At 54.9% G+C, this 15,903-nt stretch overlaps 1 protein-coding gene across 4 annotated transcripts; it reads left to right on the top strand.

The window, feature by feature from the left end:
- Nucleotides 1-170: 170 nt before the first annotated feature.
- PKDCC (protein kinase domain containing, cytoplasmic) lies at nucleotides 171-15,008 on the top strand. Of its 4 annotated transcripts, XR_005987865.1 has the most exons (9): nucleotides 174-1,063; nucleotides 5,242-5,364; nucleotides 6,016-6,287; nucleotides 6,915-6,994; nucleotides 7,249-7,356; nucleotides 8,902-9,075; nucleotides 9,296-9,558; nucleotides 11,153-11,261; nucleotides 14,860-15,008. XR_005987865.1 is itself a non-coding variant. In XM_041755566.1 (7 exons), exons 1-7 carry the CDS (start codon nucleotides 398-400, stop codon nucleotides 9,379-9,381), a joined length of 1,509 nt encoding a protein of 502 aa, XP_041611500.1. In that variant the 5' UTR covers nucleotides 174-397; the 3' UTR covers nucleotides 9,382-10,219. The 4 variants fall into 4 exon arrangements, 2 of the variants coding, with proteins under 2 accessions (XP_041611501.1, XP_041611500.1); XR_005987866.1 differs by lacking the exon at nucleotides 14,860-15,008 and having other exon boundaries at nucleotides 11,153-14,843; XM_041755566.1 differs by lacking the exons at nucleotides 11,153-11,261; nucleotides 14,860-15,008 and having other exon boundaries at nucleotides 9,296-10,219.
- The last annotated feature ends 895 nt before the right edge of the window (nucleotides 15,009-15,903 follow it).

Raw genomic sequence — 15,903 nt, 5'->3', positions numbered from 1 at the left:
CCGCTGTCAGTCAGCGGGGAAGGCCGGGCCGGGCGGCCGGAGGGGGCGGCGCCGGGGACGGGCTCGGGCCGGGAGCGGGGAGGCGGGGGCGGGGGCGGGGGCGGGGGCGGAGGCGGCGGGGCGGGGGCGGCTCCGGCCTTATAAGCGGCGGGGGCAGGGCGGGAGGGAGGCAAGTGTCAGGCCGATGCGCGGCCCGCGAGGGGCCGGGGCCGGGGCCGGGGTCGGGGCGGCCGGGGCCATGCGCGCGGACTGGGCCGGGGGCCGGCGCGGCGCAGAGCGGAGCCGCCTCGGAGCCTGAGCCTCCCGGGCCGGGGCCGGGGCCGGGGCCGGGGCCGGGGCCGGGGCCGGGGCCGCGCGGGGCCGGCGGGGAGGGGGGGGAGGGGAGGGGAGCGGAGCGATGCGGCGCCGGCGGGCGGCGGTGGCCGCGGGCTTCTGCGCCTCCTTCCTGCTGGGCTCGGTCCTCAACGTGCTCTTCGCCCCGGGGTCGGAGCCTCCGCGGCCGGGCCAGTCCCCCGGGCCGTCGCCAGCCCCGGGCCCGGGCCGTCGCGGGGGCCGCGGGGAACTGGCCCGGCAGATCCGGGCGCGCTACGAGGAGGTGCAGCGCTATTCCCGCGGGGGCCCGGGCCCCGGGGCCGGCCGGCCGGAGCGGCGGCGCCTGATGGACCTGGCTCCGGGCGGGCCCGGCCTGCAGCGCCCCCGGCCCCCGCGGGCCCGGCCCCCGCCCGACGGCGCCCCGAGCTGGCCCCCGGCTCCCGGCCCGGGCCCCCCCGGCCCCCCCGGCCCCCCCGGCTCCCCGGGCTCGGGCCCGCGCCTGGGCTGCGCCGCGCTCCGCAACGTGTCCGGCGCCCAGTACGTGGGCTCAGGCTACACCAAGGCCGTGTACCGGGTCCGCCTGCCCGGCGGCGCCGCCGTGGCGCTCAAGGCGGTGGACTTCAGCGGCCACGATCTGGGCAGCTGCGTGCGCGAGTTCGGGGCCCGGCGGGGCTGCTACCGGCTGGCGGCCCACAAGCTGCTCAAGGAGATGGTGCTGCTGGAGCGGCTGCGGCATCCCAACGTGCTGCAGGTACGACGGTCGGGCGAGGGGGTGAGGGTGCAGCCGGCGCGCGGGCCGGTCACCGGGTCTGGGACTGGAAGGGAAGGCTCGGCCGGGAGATAAAGAAGCGGAGCCCCGGTGACCGTGTCCGGGTTAAGCTAGGGCCGAAGCCCGACCGTGGCCGCTTCCCACCGCACCGCCCTGCCTGCCCCTCGCTCCTGAGTGGGCGTCTCTTAGGGAGGCACTCCTGGGTCTCTAACCCCCCCCCCCCATAGCCTTTGAAGACAGAGGCCAAGACAGAGAGCGTCCCAAAACTCGCCGTAGGGGCTGCGAGGCTGTTAGGACTTAGGACCCTGCTTCCGGCTGGAGCTAGGGTGCGAAGCACCAGGGAAATGTCCCCAGGCCAAGACACAGAGGCCATCCCTGAGTCAGGATTCCAGCCGCGGTGATAGGGCCCCCTTTCTTGGTGGAATGTGAACCCCACTTCTCTCAACGTCCAGTGGCTTGTCTGGCTTTGAAGATGGGACAGGACAGCAACCGGGTAGGGAAGGGCTAGAAAGAGACCCTGTATCAGGCTTGATTCCCAGAGAATATCTCCACCTCCTACCCCACCCAGAAGCCACTGGAAGGGCTGGAGGGAATTGGGCCAGAAAATGCACAGCCCTTCCCAGAAGTAACCCCGCCATTCCCCAGGCCTCAAAGTCGGCCCTTGAATCATTGAGGAAGCCTGAAGGTCTTAGCTCAGTGCTCAGGGGACAGGTTACGGGCCTGAGTGGCTCAGTGTCACATTATCAGAGCAGATGTGCTCAGTGGCTGGAAGACTGAAAAGGCCAGATGCCCAGGTTCCTACTAAATGGGACTCTGTCTCTCCTGTTCACTGGGGAGCAGAGGGGAGAGATGAGACCCGACTTTGTCGCCTCCAGGCTAGACTAAGAGAGTGGGCCTCTCATAGCCCCAGCACTGCCCTAACACACCCACTTCCTCCTCTCCCCCAGCTCCCTGTCCTTGAGTCGGCCTTAGGATTAGACAGACTGTTCCTTTGCACATGTCTGAGCAAACTGAGGGGAATCCCTGACTGGTCTTGGCCCACTGAACAGAGGGTGTGTGCACACTTCCCAGGAGAGGACCCTTGCCTACACCTTCTACCTCCCAGCCCACTCAGATTAACCTTTCTGCACCCAGCAGAACTCAGAAATCTAGGAGTCCCTCCCTCCTTTTGTAAGGACTAAGGTAGACTCCAAGCCTGGGTGGCTATTGCAGAATAAGAGAGATAGGCCAGAGAGCTATTTATATTCCTCCTGGCTCCAGGTCTCCCAGGCCACCCCACTCTGACCAGACACTAGTGACCAGGTCCCAGGCCCTGAACTGGTTGCAGGAGGCTGGGCATAGCCAACAGTTGTGGGTGGTTATGCCTGGTTGCTTAGCTGACACTGTGTGCTTGGTGCTTCAGGGAGTGAGCGACTGGTTACGTGGCCATTCTAACTGGGAGGATCTTGTTCTCTTTGCTTCCCAGGGGCTCTTGGGAACTTTTTGGCAACCCTGGGGTGTCAGCCAGATTCTGAGGCAGTGAAGAAGCAGGTCATTAAGTGTTGGCTTAGGATTCCCCCCGCCCCTCTTAGGACAGGTTGAAGTTTTGATGGGCTTTTCTGTCTCTTAAGGAATTTCTCCCTCCCTGACTTACCACACCCAAGCTTCCTGACCACCATCTAGTTAACTGCCCCCACAAGTATCACAGAATGGTCCTCCACTTTCATGTCAGGCCCCCTGCCCAAGTCTGAAGGCACAAAATATATATTTGTGTGTGTGTGTGCGCACGCATGTGTAAAAACAACTGAATAGATTTCACCCATTCCCTCACTAGACCAAGACTGGGTCTAATATTGCTGTGTGACTCCTACAGAGTTGGGGACTAGGATAGTTGCCCTAGGACACAAGTGTTATAAGGTGGGGAGAGTCCCGGTCCTTTCCACCTGGGGAAAGGTAACAAGTTACCATCACAGAGAAGAAAGGGTCCCTTAGTATGAGTTTAGGAACTGCTTTGGGGGTGATTTCCCCAACTTATCCCCCACTGCCAGTCAGTGCTTTCTGGCTTCTTCAGCATTGCCACCTCTGCAGCCAGGGAAGCCTGCTCTGGGTGGGGTCTTCTTGTTCAGGAGGCTTCAGTGAGGGTACTCAGGGAACTAGAAATAATGTTTTAACCTCTTCATCATTTAAAATTTCAAAACCATTTGACTGCTGAACTGTGGAAGAGCCAAAGAATGTTTTCTTTGAGTTCTGGCTCCCCCAGGCCACCTGAGGTCCAGTCCCCCTCTCTGGCAGCCCCACAGTTGGTTTTGTGGGTTCTAATAGAAAATGCCCAGGTAGTATGTCCCACCGTGCACCTCCCAGCACTTTCTCCGGTGTCTGGGGGCTGCCTGGGCGAAATCTCTCTCTCTTTCTTCCATCACCCCTCACACACACACAAACACACACACTCCTCACGTGATAGATGCCTCTATAGCCCAGGGTCAAAGGGCAAAAGGGTCTTCCCTCCCCCCTACCTCCATAGTTCCAGGATCTCAGGCCTCAGATGGGGCCCCAGGCCTGCTTGGGCGCAGATTCTGGCCCTGCTAGAGTATATTTCTTCTCCCAAACGAACAAAAGATGCGACTGAAATGCTCAGCCTCACGCTTCCTGGGGGGGTTAATGGTGTCTTTTTATTTTTTCCTGAGGGGTGTTGATTAATACCTCGTTAACAGCGCATTTAACGACCTCCGGGTGTTTAATAACCTTCAGAAGTTTCCCACAAAGGCTCAGACTCTGGGCAAGAAAATGAGAACCAGGCCCCAGGGCTGCTCCCCTTACCTTCCCCCCCACCCCCGCCCCACCGGGGTCTGGGGCCTCCCTGGGCTGATGCAAGGTGGGGGAGCAGAGAAAGGAGAAAGAAGAGGGTGCCCAGGACTGTCCCGTGGTCTCCCAGTTCGCAGCTCTAGTGATCTAATGGTGGCCAGTGGCCCCGAGCCGCGCCTTCTCTCATGCCAGCAGGGCTGGTGCAGCTGGCTCCGGGAAGGGGGAGCTAGAAGGGCACTCTTGGGACAAAACAGGACATGTGACAGCCTGGAGTGGACCTGGGAGGGGTGTAAATGATGGTAAGAGAGGTGACAGTATGCAGGGACATCTAGCCTATGGGCTTGGCTCCCCCTTGTGCCGCAACACCTCCCCCCCAGCCCCTACGTTGTGCAGCTCTCCCCTCTCTGTACTGTGGCCTGGACAACTCAGCCTTTGTGTTCCTACCCCACAGGGTGCTGGTTGTTTTGAGCAGCATCTGACCCCTACCGATGTGCAGTGTGGTGGGAGAGGCTGGAGGAAGTGGGGCTCTCTGTCGACTCTGGTTTAGGTGTTAATGACAAGGTCAGGCTGTGCTTCCGAGAAGTCCCTGACTAGCTGAGCTGTATCAAGCCCACCCTCAGGTGCTATGGAGTGGACAGACCCCCAAAGAACCAATCTTCCCCAGAAACCATTCCTTACTACTACTCCCATGGCTGGGTGTGACCTCCCCCTACCCCCCACAAGGATGTGCCCCTTAGATATTTTGTTCTTGTTACCAGTCCTGAGGGAGCTTGTTTTTCCTCCCACAAGACCAGAGCTGAGAAACCATGAAGTTGCCAGAAAGTAAAAATGATAAGAAATAGAAGACTGGAGCAGGGGAGGAGGTGTAATACCCATTTGCTGGCTTGTTGATTAACAAATGGTATTCTTAGAAAGAACCAAACTGTGGAATCCAAGTGACGTAAATTTGAATCCAAGCTCCTGTATTTATTAGCTGTGCAACATTAGGCAAGTAACTTAACTTCTCTGAATTAAGTTCCTCACCTGTAAACTGGAGATTAATAATAGTACCTACTATGTCTGTGTAAGGTTATTGTAAGAATCAAGTTACGCATGTTAAACATTTAGCACAGTGCCTGGCACATGGCTGACACGTGGTGTCCAGACCTGCCCATTTACCTGAGCAGCAGGAGGTAAGAGGCTGATTGCACCAGCAGGAGCTCGGGCTGTAGGCTTCCCAGGCAATGCTGCTGTTCTCTTCTGGCCTGAGCTGAAGCAACAGCCCCGGGATGGGGGAGCAGGGGGCGGTAGTACAGAGGGAGGGGGCATCTGACAGCCCGGCCCTTCCCTGTCCCCACCCCTACCTTGTGACCTAATGACCCGCCCCGTGCCTCCCCCAGCTCTATGGCTACTGCTACCAGGACAGCGAGGACATCCCGGACACCCTGACCACCATCACAGAGCTGGGTGCCCCTGTGGAGATGATCCAGCTGCTGCAGACTTCCTGGGAGGACCGATTCCGAGTGAGCAGGGAGGAGGGCCCAGGGAGCAGGGGAGAGGGCCGGGCCCTGGGCTCCTTGCTGGCATGGTTTTCCCTTAGAAGGCCAGCCCTCCAGAGCAGCTTGGACTCCTCCTCAGTCCAAAAAAAAAAAGAGGGAACGATGGAGCAAAACTGACTCGGCCATCAGCCAAAGGGTTAAAAAAAAAGGAAGATGTAGAGGATTCTGACGTTTTTTGTGCTCCTGCTCCCCTTAGACACACACACACACACACACACACACACGCCCATAGCCTGGCTGAAAGAGGGCCAGTGTCCCAGGACTAGAAAAGACCTTGAGGTCATCTTGACCCTCACTCTATATCAACACACTGAACTAAAACCATACTCAAGATGCAACTTCAGGGAGGAGCTTCGTGATCCCCACACTTCCGTGCTGCCTATTTCCTCTGACTCCGTGTGCTTTTCAGGGTCAGGCTAGCCCAGGGTTAATAGAAAATCACTGGCTTGCTCTGGAAGGCATTTAGTAAGCCCCTGGGCCTTTAAGAGGAAAGCCAACCCCCACCCCACCCCCAGGGCAAGTCCAGAACCCCAAAGGGACAAGCCCTGGAGTTCCCCCCCCCCCAACCCCCTCTCAGGAGAGAAGCATATGAGCAACCCTGTGTGTGCTCCTCAGATCTGCCTGAGCCTGGGCCGGCTCCTTCACCACCTGGCCCACTCCCCACTGGGCTCAGTCACTCTGCTGGACTTCCGCCCCCGACAGTTCGTGCTGGTGGATGGGGAGCTGAAGGTGACAGATCTGGATGACGCGCGTGTGGAGGAGACACCGTGTACAAGCAGCACAGACTGCATACTGGAGTTTCCGGCCAGGAACTTCACCCTGCCCTGCTCAGCCCAGGGCTGGTGTGAGGGCATGAATGAGAAGCGCAACCTCTACAATGCCTACAGGTGACCTCCACCCCCCACCCGGGAAGGCCGGGGAGGGAGAGTGGGCCCAGGAGGGCAAGGCAAGAGGAGAGCCAACAGGGGGTCCAGGAGGCCAGCCAGGGTGGGGAGACTCAGCCTTGACCAATGAAGCAGCAGGGGTGGGGAAACCCTTCCACCCACTCAAGAAGGGAACATTCAGGCTCCTAATGATGAAGCTAAAAATAGTCAGCTCCAGGGAGAATCTGGGTTGGGGGGTGGCAGCTGGAGGCTTCTTAAAATAGTGTCAGATTCAGAGCCGAGGGCTGGTGGGACTGGCACTACCCCTTCCTCCCTTGGTCCTTCACCTCTGGAAGCTCCTCACTGGGCCCGGGCTCTGGGGCTGCTCTGACAGCGATCAGCTCAGGGAATGACGTGGGACTGGATGGTGGGGAGGTTCTGGGGATGGATGGCAAAACAGACCTCACACTGCAGTTAAGGTGTGGCCTTAGCATGTGCCCAGATCCCTACCCTGATTCTGATCCCTATCTGGGTGGTGGGCCTGAGGGGTCAGGCTCCCTGGCCAGATTAGGGTTCTGTCCCAGATCAGGGCAGATGAAGGGTATGTCCCCAAGGCTGTACCACTGAGCCCCTGGTTTCTCTCTGGCCCAGGTTTTTCTTCACATACCTCCTGCCCCACAGTGCCCCACCCTCACTACGGCCTCTGCTGGACAGCATTGTTAACGCCACAGGTGAGCTCTCCAGGGCCCATCTGCTTCTCATCACCCTGCCCCTCCCCCGGCAGGCATGGGGACGAGAATGACCCAGGACAACACATCCGGAAACAATCATTTCCCAAAGTGGCATTCTGTGGCAAACCCCCTTCCCTGTCCACTGGTCATCTGGGCACAGGCTCCAGAGGAAGAGAGGGAGAGGCAGCTGGTGGCCTACCTCGGGGAGGAGTAGGAGCCCACGTGCCCTCTCATAGCCACGCTGCACTCTACAGGAGAGCTCGCCTGGGGAGTAGATGAGACTCTGGCCCAGCTGGAGAAAGTGCTGCACCTGTACCGGAGTGGGCAGTATCTGCGGAACACCTCAGCAGGCAGCAGAGCTGGTGAGTGGCTCTGACAGGGCTCAGGGGCTGGGGAGGTGGGGAACAGGTGGGAGGGTGGGTGATCCCCTTCATGGGCTAAGTTGCCTGTCCTCCTAAGGCACACCTGAAGGACCACTGACCCTTTAGCCTTTACTTGGAGGTCCTCTCTCTGGCTGAGACAGAATAACTAATTCTCCCTTGACTTAGGAGAAGGGGAGGCACTGACGCCCCTTCTCTGGGGGCTCCAGACCCCACTATGTATTGACTGCATGATTTTGAGCATATTACCTACACCTTAAGCCTCACTTTTCTCATCTGTGAATTGGGTTTAGTATTATCTGCCCCCCAAAATGCTTATGGAGATTAAATGCCAGGTGAAGTGTGTGCAAGCAATTAACCTGGTTCCCATCACACAGCTGGAGTACGATGTATGTTTGCTTCTCTTGCCTTCCTCTACCCTTCTGGGGCTAGAGGGGAGGTTGGCCATACCTGGGCCTCCACATCGAAACCAGTCAAGAAGCCTGAGAGCAGGGGGAGAATTCTAGCCACTGCTGTAGTCCCTCTGCTGAGGCCCTGGGGTTTATCATGGTTGCCAGGGGGGCCAGGGGTGGGCAGCCTCTGTATTCAAGGAGCTCTGGCCAGTCTTAGGGGTGGGGGAGCCCTCGTTAGCCCTGTAAATAAAGTTTAACGAGGTGAACAATGGCTGGCTCTGTCCCTGAGGACGCCGTTTATGGGGCTATAAATCACAGCCAGCCCTGGACTTTGGTCTAGTCCCTGGTAGAAGAAGGAGGCAGGAGGGCGGGGTGGCCAGAGGCCCAGGGCTTCTGCATTATCTGTCCCGGGCTGGGGCTCCCCAGGCAGCAGGAAGGACTCAGGTGAACAGGCGGCCTGCAGCTAAGCAGCTTCCTGATTGAGGAGCTTTCAGAGCATCCGGGAGGCTCTTTCTGTGTAATGGGAAGATTTTTCCTCCAGCCTCCTCTCCAAACACTCGAGTTGTGGATTCCCAAATGGTAATTTTTGTGTTTCACATTCATTTGCATTCCTCTTCAGAAATCTTAACTGCCCGCTCCCTTAAGAGCTTGCCTAATCTCTCTCCCTAAGGCCAGGAGGAAGTGGGACCAAGGGGTGCTCCAAACTCTTGCCGATCAAAATGTGGTCAGCAGACCAGCAACACCCAAGGCTCCTTAGAAATGCCCACTCCCATGCCCCACCCTAGACCTTCTAAATCGGGATCTGAATTTTAACAAGATTCCCTGGAGATTCACAGGCACACTGAAGTCTGTGTGTGTGTTTATCCCACTACGTGCCCACGTCACGTGCTGTCTGAACACACTGTGCGTCCTTAGATTTGGGAGCTGTATGTCTCCCAGAAACTAAGTGTGAACTTTGCCTTTACTGAATGGTCAGCCCAGTCCGCAGTGGTAGCTGCCTTCATCTCCACGCTAGGGCAACTGGGCTGGATTTCAGCTTTCAGCTAGGAAATGAGTCTTAGCCCCTTTCAGAAAGTGGCCCCAGCCCTCATGCCTGGAAACAGAGCTCTCATTTGAACTCCATCACCGAACGCAGAGTACCAGCGCCTCCCAGACAGCACCATCCCCCAGGAAGACTACCGCTGCTGGCCATCCTACCACCACGGAGGCTGCCTCCTCTCGGTGTTCAACCTGGCTGAGGCCGTGGACGTCTGTGAGAGCCATGCCCAGTGCCAGGCCTTTGTGGTCACCAACCAGACCACCTGGACAGGTGAGCCGGTGGGAAAGGACATGCTGAGGGAGGTGACTGGAGTTCCCTGGAAGAGATTAACAGATAGTGGTCCCCCATCAGGAGCCAGCTTTGATGAGAAGATAAGAAGGCTGAGAGGATGAGAGCCAAGTATCTGTGTCCTCTGGGCAGTCACGTTAGGGAGAGTGGCCCCACCTCCAGGGAGAGATCTAGTCCTGTTCCCTCTCACCTCCACCTCCAGGTCGGCAGCTGGTATTTTTCAAGACAGGATGGAGCCATGTGGTCCCTGATCCCAACAAGACTACATACGTGAGGGCCTCCGGCTGACCTGTCTGAGGGCTCTGCTGACAGCGGACCAGCCCCACCAGCTGGGCTTGTCTGTGGAGGGAGGGAGTGACTTGCACCAGCAGCACCGCATGTCACCCAGAAACCCCTGCAGACAAGGCTGACATCCCAGACAGTGAGGTGACCAGGACAACGTGCAATAATGCCAAATGTTAAAATGTGAGTTACCGGTCTAGGTATGGGACTGCTGGCCCCAGGGCCAGGAATCACAGTGGGGTGGGGGGCAGGGGCTGACTGCCCCTCCAACCCTCTGGGCTGCCAGCAAGGCTCAGGCTGGTGTCCCCACTGGGGGTCTGCCCCTTGCTGGGACAATTCTGTGGGCAGCCCCATCACTGTGTTCACAGTGTGAGAATGTAGCCAGAGCCCCTGCTGCTGCTGCTGCATGTCACGATCGGGTAGGGGCTGCGTGGGGACAATCGATCATGGAGGGTTCTCTCAGCTGAGTTCCAGATAGAAGACTTGACGGGGATGCCCTGGGATGTGGGGGATTCTGTACCCGGGGAGGCCACCTCTGGCCACCCAACTGGGCCCCCCACCCCGGGCCAGTGCAGGGGCAGGGACAGAGGAGCCCACAAGGTATGAGCCAAGACATGGGGTCAAGGAGCAGGTTGCAGTTTGAGCCAGGACCTGGGGTGGGGGTGGGGCCGGGGCCTTTTCTGCCTCATTTGCTTTCAGTGAAAGCCGCAAAGCAGCCAAAACCAGCCTCTCCCCCCTCCTGGAGTTTGTATATCCAGAAGCTTTTGTACTTCTTGTTCATTAAATGTTTATTTTTGTAAAAAAAAAAAAAATCAATCAATTAATAAATGACGTTTCATGGCAAGGACTCTTCCCAAGCCACAGTTTCTTGGGCTGACTTACGTCCTCAATTAATGTCTTTGGTGTTTGTTTGGGGAAGTGAGGGCAGGAGGTCATGGGTGGTGACCTTGAGAGGAGTGAAATCTGGGCCACCTGGGTGGCTCAGTGGTTGAGCGTCTGTCTTTGGCTCAGGGTGTGATCCTGGAGTCCCAGGATCGAGTCCCAGGATCGAGTCCCGCATTGGGCTCCCTGTAGGGAGCCTGCTTCTGCCTCTGCGTATGTCTTTGCCTCTCTCTCTGTATGTCATGAATAAAAAGAGGAGTGAAATCTGAAGTTGGCAAAATGTGTTTCCAGGCCCTGCTCCCATGGTGCCCACTTCCCTCCATGGCCCTCCATATCCATGTCTGGACAAAAGACACGAGGGACTTCCTCCCCTGGGGACATTCATGCTTTAACACACGCCAGCTTTTTATTTATAGAGCTTTTACCCAAAGGACCAGCATCCTAATAGTGGGATGTCAACCACATCGGCGGGAGGCTCCAAGCAACCTGCCTTTGCCCCATATGGGGGTGGGCCTGGTCATGGTCACCACTGCCCACCACAGACCAATGGGTAGTTTATTTTCCAGAGCCTTTCTCTGAGTTTGAAATATATGGAAGGTGGAGATAAAGGAAGGTCTGTTAGACCAGCCCCCTCTTCCTGGGCTTTAAGAGGAAGGGTCTAGCAAGGGAAGACCCAAGTGCGTGGAACCCCAGAGGGAAAATGAGGACCTAATGGTTCAAGATCAACACTGAGGCCAGAGGGAACCCAGCATGGATACACATCTTCTAACTTGAAATCCTATATTTCTCTCCTGTATACCATTCTGCTTCTAGAATATTTTGTAGCATGCAAACCTTTGAGGGCTTTAAAAAGAAGAACCTAACTTTCACTGAGAATCCAATTTCTCCTCAACAGACGTGGTTGTTGTAAGTTTTCACGTACAAGATGTCCCTGGAGTTCTAAGGGACTGAGGAGTCAATCTTCATCCTGGAATCCTAATCATGGATGCTGCTCAGATCCTCAGGTTTGCACCTCACTACCACCATGCCTACCCCACACGTGCCACACCTTGTCTGTGGCTACCTGGAGTTGCTGATTGTGGGGAGGGTCAGAGCCACCACAGCAGTTCATACCATGACTCAACCAAGTCCTCACCAACAGGGTCAGAGCCACCACAGTAGCTCATACCATGACGCAACCAAGCCTCACCCTTGCACAGAGGACCTCAGCCTCCAGACCCTTTTCCTGAGCTGAATTCACGTGCTACAACACGTATAGCCACATGCCATCCAGTAGTGTTAGATTTACACTGCCTTCTGCTATTCTCCAGCTGCCAATCAGCCCATGCGGTTTGAGGATAGGAGGTGTCATAGGGCTGGGGCAGGAAAGTCTGCAGGGTCTGTGCAGCCCAGAGGGAAAGCAAGACTCTGACTGCAGTCAGCAGATAGGCCCATAGGGACCAGGATGCATGTGACTCAGCAAGAAAAGAGAAAGCCGAAGATGAACCAAGAACTGCCTGCCAGGCTCTAGAAGTTTCTAGAAATGACCCGAGGAGAGGAGCAGGCTCTGGCCTCAGCAACGTACAATTATCATTCCAATTTTATGGACCTGAAAACTGAAGCCTACATGACAGCTGCTAAGGGATTTAGTAAGCATTCAAATCCCACCCTAATCTCTGAGCCTGACCCAGAGGAGAGGGAGAATGGTAGCAAAAGCAATCTAAATAAGACTTAGGGAGCCCTTGCCTATTTGGAGTGGGTGACAAACTAAAATGCCAGAGTGCATCAAACTTCTTTAGAAAGACTCAGGCACAGGAGGCTGAGGGGGTAATGGATTGCTTCTTCCTTGGCAAGTGAGCCTTACCTCAGAATCTAGATATCTGAGGGCAAAAATGGCTAGTCTTGTTCTGGCAGAGAAAAAAGCATTCGCAGCTGGGAATGGAGAGGTGACAGAGTGCCCTGAAAGGAAGGGGACAGTGAGTAAAAAAGCCTGAGGCCAAATCATCCTTCTCCCGTCTCCCCATGGCCATATACCATGTAGCCACCTGTCTCCCTGGAAAACGTTCAGTTCCTGGGTACATCCTGTCCCCTTCCTGCGGAAGCCAGAACCACACCTCCCCAGAGTCTATGTTCTTTCCACTCCACTGTACAGCCAATGTTACCCCGGGGCCTCGTGCATCGAAGAAATAGCAGTTCACCCAACTGAAGCTTCAGGTGACAGACCCGGAAGCTAGAGGGGGGTCCTTTCCTAGGGCTGGGAAGTAGGAAGCAATATGAGAGGGGGTCACGTTGCCACTGGTCCCCCAAGAGCCTCCGGAGGAATTTTGGCCAGTCCTGCATGTGCTCTCTGTGTGATCTGGGCTGTGACAACTCCTCGAGCCTCCAAATTTCAGCTAAATAATATCTGCTTCACAGGAGTGTTGCAGGGACCGAAAAGATCTTAGCCAGTATCAGCAAACAGTAAGTGTTTAGAAAATACTGGTTGATCTGTCCTTATATGAGTGAGCTGAACCCTCAATGTTCATCTGTGACCCATCCTGGAAGAGCATCCAGGTGGGCTGGGGAGGACCAGGCACAGCCAGTCTGTCACCACGCCCCACCTCCAGCACCCCCAATAGGGAACATTGCCATCGCCTGGAGGAGGTGGAGCCGGGCTCTCCGGGTCAGTGCCCTGGGAGTTGAGTGTGTGGCAGACAGGAGGAAGAGGATTAACATGAAAGCAGAAAATGGGATTAGGAGGCCTCAGGATAATGTGCCCACCCGCCCGCCATCCATGACAACGGCTTCTTGCTTTCACTCTCTGGCTTCTGGAGCCCAAAGCATGTAAAGCTTGGTTGCCCCCTGCTCTCAGGGGCAGAGCCAGTAAAAGACTTGGTAGACTCAGAGCATGAGACTACTCAGTCGGCTGGGAAGAGAGCCAGGCCGCCCTTACATGCACTTTCTCGTTTAAACCCCATGGCATCTCTGAAACGGGCGATGGCCCAGAAGGTAAAGAGCCAGGACATTAGCCTCCAAAAGCCTGTGCTCCTTCCCCTCTACCCACTGTCTTACATGGGAGTGCAGCGTCTCCCTGAACCCAGATCAGTGATGTGCTCAGACCTGTACTTCCCTTGGAAACAATTCTCAGAGCCACACCTGCCTTTGATAAAAACAAAAAACAAAACAACAAAACAAAACAAAACACCAAAAGGCAATTTAAGGAGACAAGGTCTGCCTCTGGGGCTCATCCCATAACAGTGAGGATGTTCCCAAAGAGCTCGACCTTTTTAAAGGATCTCTTTGAGGTCTATCATGCAGGACTGTTATTTGGTATGGTAACTTCTTTGTGAATCCAGGCCAATGCTACACCATCAGGTGGAGAAAGTGCTATGTAAGTCCCAACTATGTAAAGGAGATCAACCATGCTATTTCTTAAAATTACCTCTCAAGTTCTAGAGGATCCCCAATGACCTTCCATGTCTGGAGAGTTCATGCTCTCACCCCATTCCATAAATCAGAACAAGGCCAATCTCAGCCTCTTTTTTTAGGGCCGTAATTACTTGTCCTCCTGCCGCATCCTACCTGGCCCCCCACCCTCCACTGCCCATCTACCCTCTGCTGGCCTGCTCCCAGATGCAGGATATTCTCCTGAGGTACAGCGATAAGACCTTCCCCTCGATCATTCAGGGTCCCAACAGGAATAGGAGAGCACACTGAACATAAGATAAACTTCTACATGTGTAGGTACAAGGGAACTCCAAGGGATAGTGCTGTAACTTGAGGCTAGTAACAGTAGAGCTATTACCAACCCCTCCCAAGGGAGGGGAGTATATAATCTGTTACCAGAACGCAGAGAACCTAGAAGGAGTCAAGTGACCAAAGGACACAGCCAGACAAGATGACTTCACAAGGTGGGAGCTAGAAGAATATGTACACTCATGTTACTCTCCTTCCCGCCCCTCTGTCCATTCCCATCTCCTATGAAGCCCTCCATTGGTCAAACCCACCTGAAGCCAGAGGGACCTTGATAGTAAGGTCTGTAATTGTCAGGGAGTCCTCTACAGCATGCATTCTCATGAGGGCTGTGATCATCCCCGAGGAGACAAAACTTGGCTCTTGGGACATGAAAGGAACTGAAATGTGGCTAGTGACCCTCCAAAGGGTCAAAGTACATAAACAGATACAGAGTATACACATGCTATGAAAATTTCATGAAGATGGTGCAATTAGGATAAAAATATCTGGGGCAGCCCGGGTGGCTCAGTGGTCTAGCACCACCTCCAGCCCAGGGTGTGATCCTGGATACCTGGGATCAAGTCCCACGTCGGGCTCCCTGCATGGAGCCTGCTTCTCCCTCTGCCTGTGCCTCTGTCTCTATCTCTCTCTCTGTGTATCTCATGAATAAATAAATTAAATTTTTAAAAAAAAGATAAAAATATCTCCAAGAGTACTTGGCAAGGGAGGGAGCCATAATGAAACATAGGTTAAGAAGCACTGGATTATAGTGACCCAAAATTCCTTCTTGGACTGACACTGAGAGCTTCAAATCTCTCACCCTCAATATTATCAATATACATTTATATGTACTCTCTGTGTAATTTATAATAAAAAACAAAGTGCCATTTGAATTATTTTTCACTCAAGGCTTTACTCAAACTATCCTTGCCCATGGTGAACATCAGACCGTTTCGTGAGTCTCCTGCGCCTCCCTGCCGCTTACAGCTTTTGGCTGATATTTCCCCACAGAGAAGAGTTCAGCATCATCGGCAAGCCAGACAATTTCAAGGTACAACTAGCTCCTCTCAATTGCTTAAGCCACAAAATGTTTCTGAAGTGCCAATCACTGTAATGAATGCTGAAATATCAGACATGCCCCTGCCTTTCAGGACCTCTCAATGTCACGGGAAACGTTACAAAGTCAACAAGGTAATATATGAGCTGTGACTACACGGGCAATGAAGCTGATTTGCACATGTGGCTTGTGAACACAGAGCACTTGATGGTCACATCTTGGATTGCCAAGGGCCAGTTAACCCAGTTAGCCCAGACCCTCAGGAGCATCAGTCCCCCACCAGGAGCCCTACCTTTCACACTGTTCCATCCAAAGAAAGGCTTATGTATCCTTACTCCATATTTCTTATCTCTAAGCCAGTTCCCTATTGTCACCAGACATTCCCCCCATTCCCGTGGTGACTCAACAGGCTTTGGTGTGGAGCCTGTCAGAAGCTCCTTAAAAGTGTAAATAGAGTGTGTCTACTGTTTCTCCCTTATCCATACACTTACTTGGCCCTTCAAAGAGCTCTAGTAGATTAGGGAGGCACGATTTCTCCTCACCAAAGACAGGCTGCCTTTCCACAGGAGGTGGGGTTTGCTCAAGTGCTCCATAATCCTGCCCTGAGAGGTGCTGCTGGCTCGCTCTGCATGGAAACAAAACTCATAGGCCACTTCCCAGAAGCCCCTCTGGCACAGAGGTCAGTCTTTAGAAAAGGCTCTCATTTTGTCCTGCTCTTCCACCTTGTCGGTCTTCTTATTTATTTGACGGAAAGACGTGTAAGCAAAATGAAAATAAAATACAGAGTGCTTGCTTTCCATGACTTAGAGATTTAAGGCACTTGTTAGTCATCTGAACACGTGCAGAAGATAGTGGTAGGTTATCTGTATCACATTTCGTTTTATGACATATCACCT

The sequence above is a fragment of the Vulpes lagopus genome, chromosome 5 (assembly GCF_018345385.1).
Source record: "Vulpes lagopus strain Blue_001 chromosome 5, ASM1834538v1, whole genome shotgun sequence".
NCBI lineage: Eukaryota > Metazoa > Chordata > Mammalia > Carnivora > Canidae > Vulpes > Vulpes lagopus.
The sequence above is the reverse complement of the archived record's forward strand: the minus strand, read 5'-3'. Positions and strand labels throughout refer to the sequence as shown.

Bases quoted from the DNA above. Each gene is read 5' to 3' on its own strand.
- PKDCC (XM_041755566.1), top strand. From the start codon at position 398: ATGCGGCGCCGGCGGGCGGCGGTGGCCGCGGGCTTCTGCGCCTCCTTC. The intron at 1,064-5,241 runs GTACGACGGTCG...TGCCTCCCCCAG, and splicing joins GGCATCCCAACGTGCTGCAG to CTCTATGGCTACTGCTACCA. The intron at 5,365-6,015 runs GTGAGCAGGGAG...TGTGCTCCTCAG, and splicing joins CCTGGGAGGACCGATTCCGA to ATCTGCCTGAGCCTGGGCCG.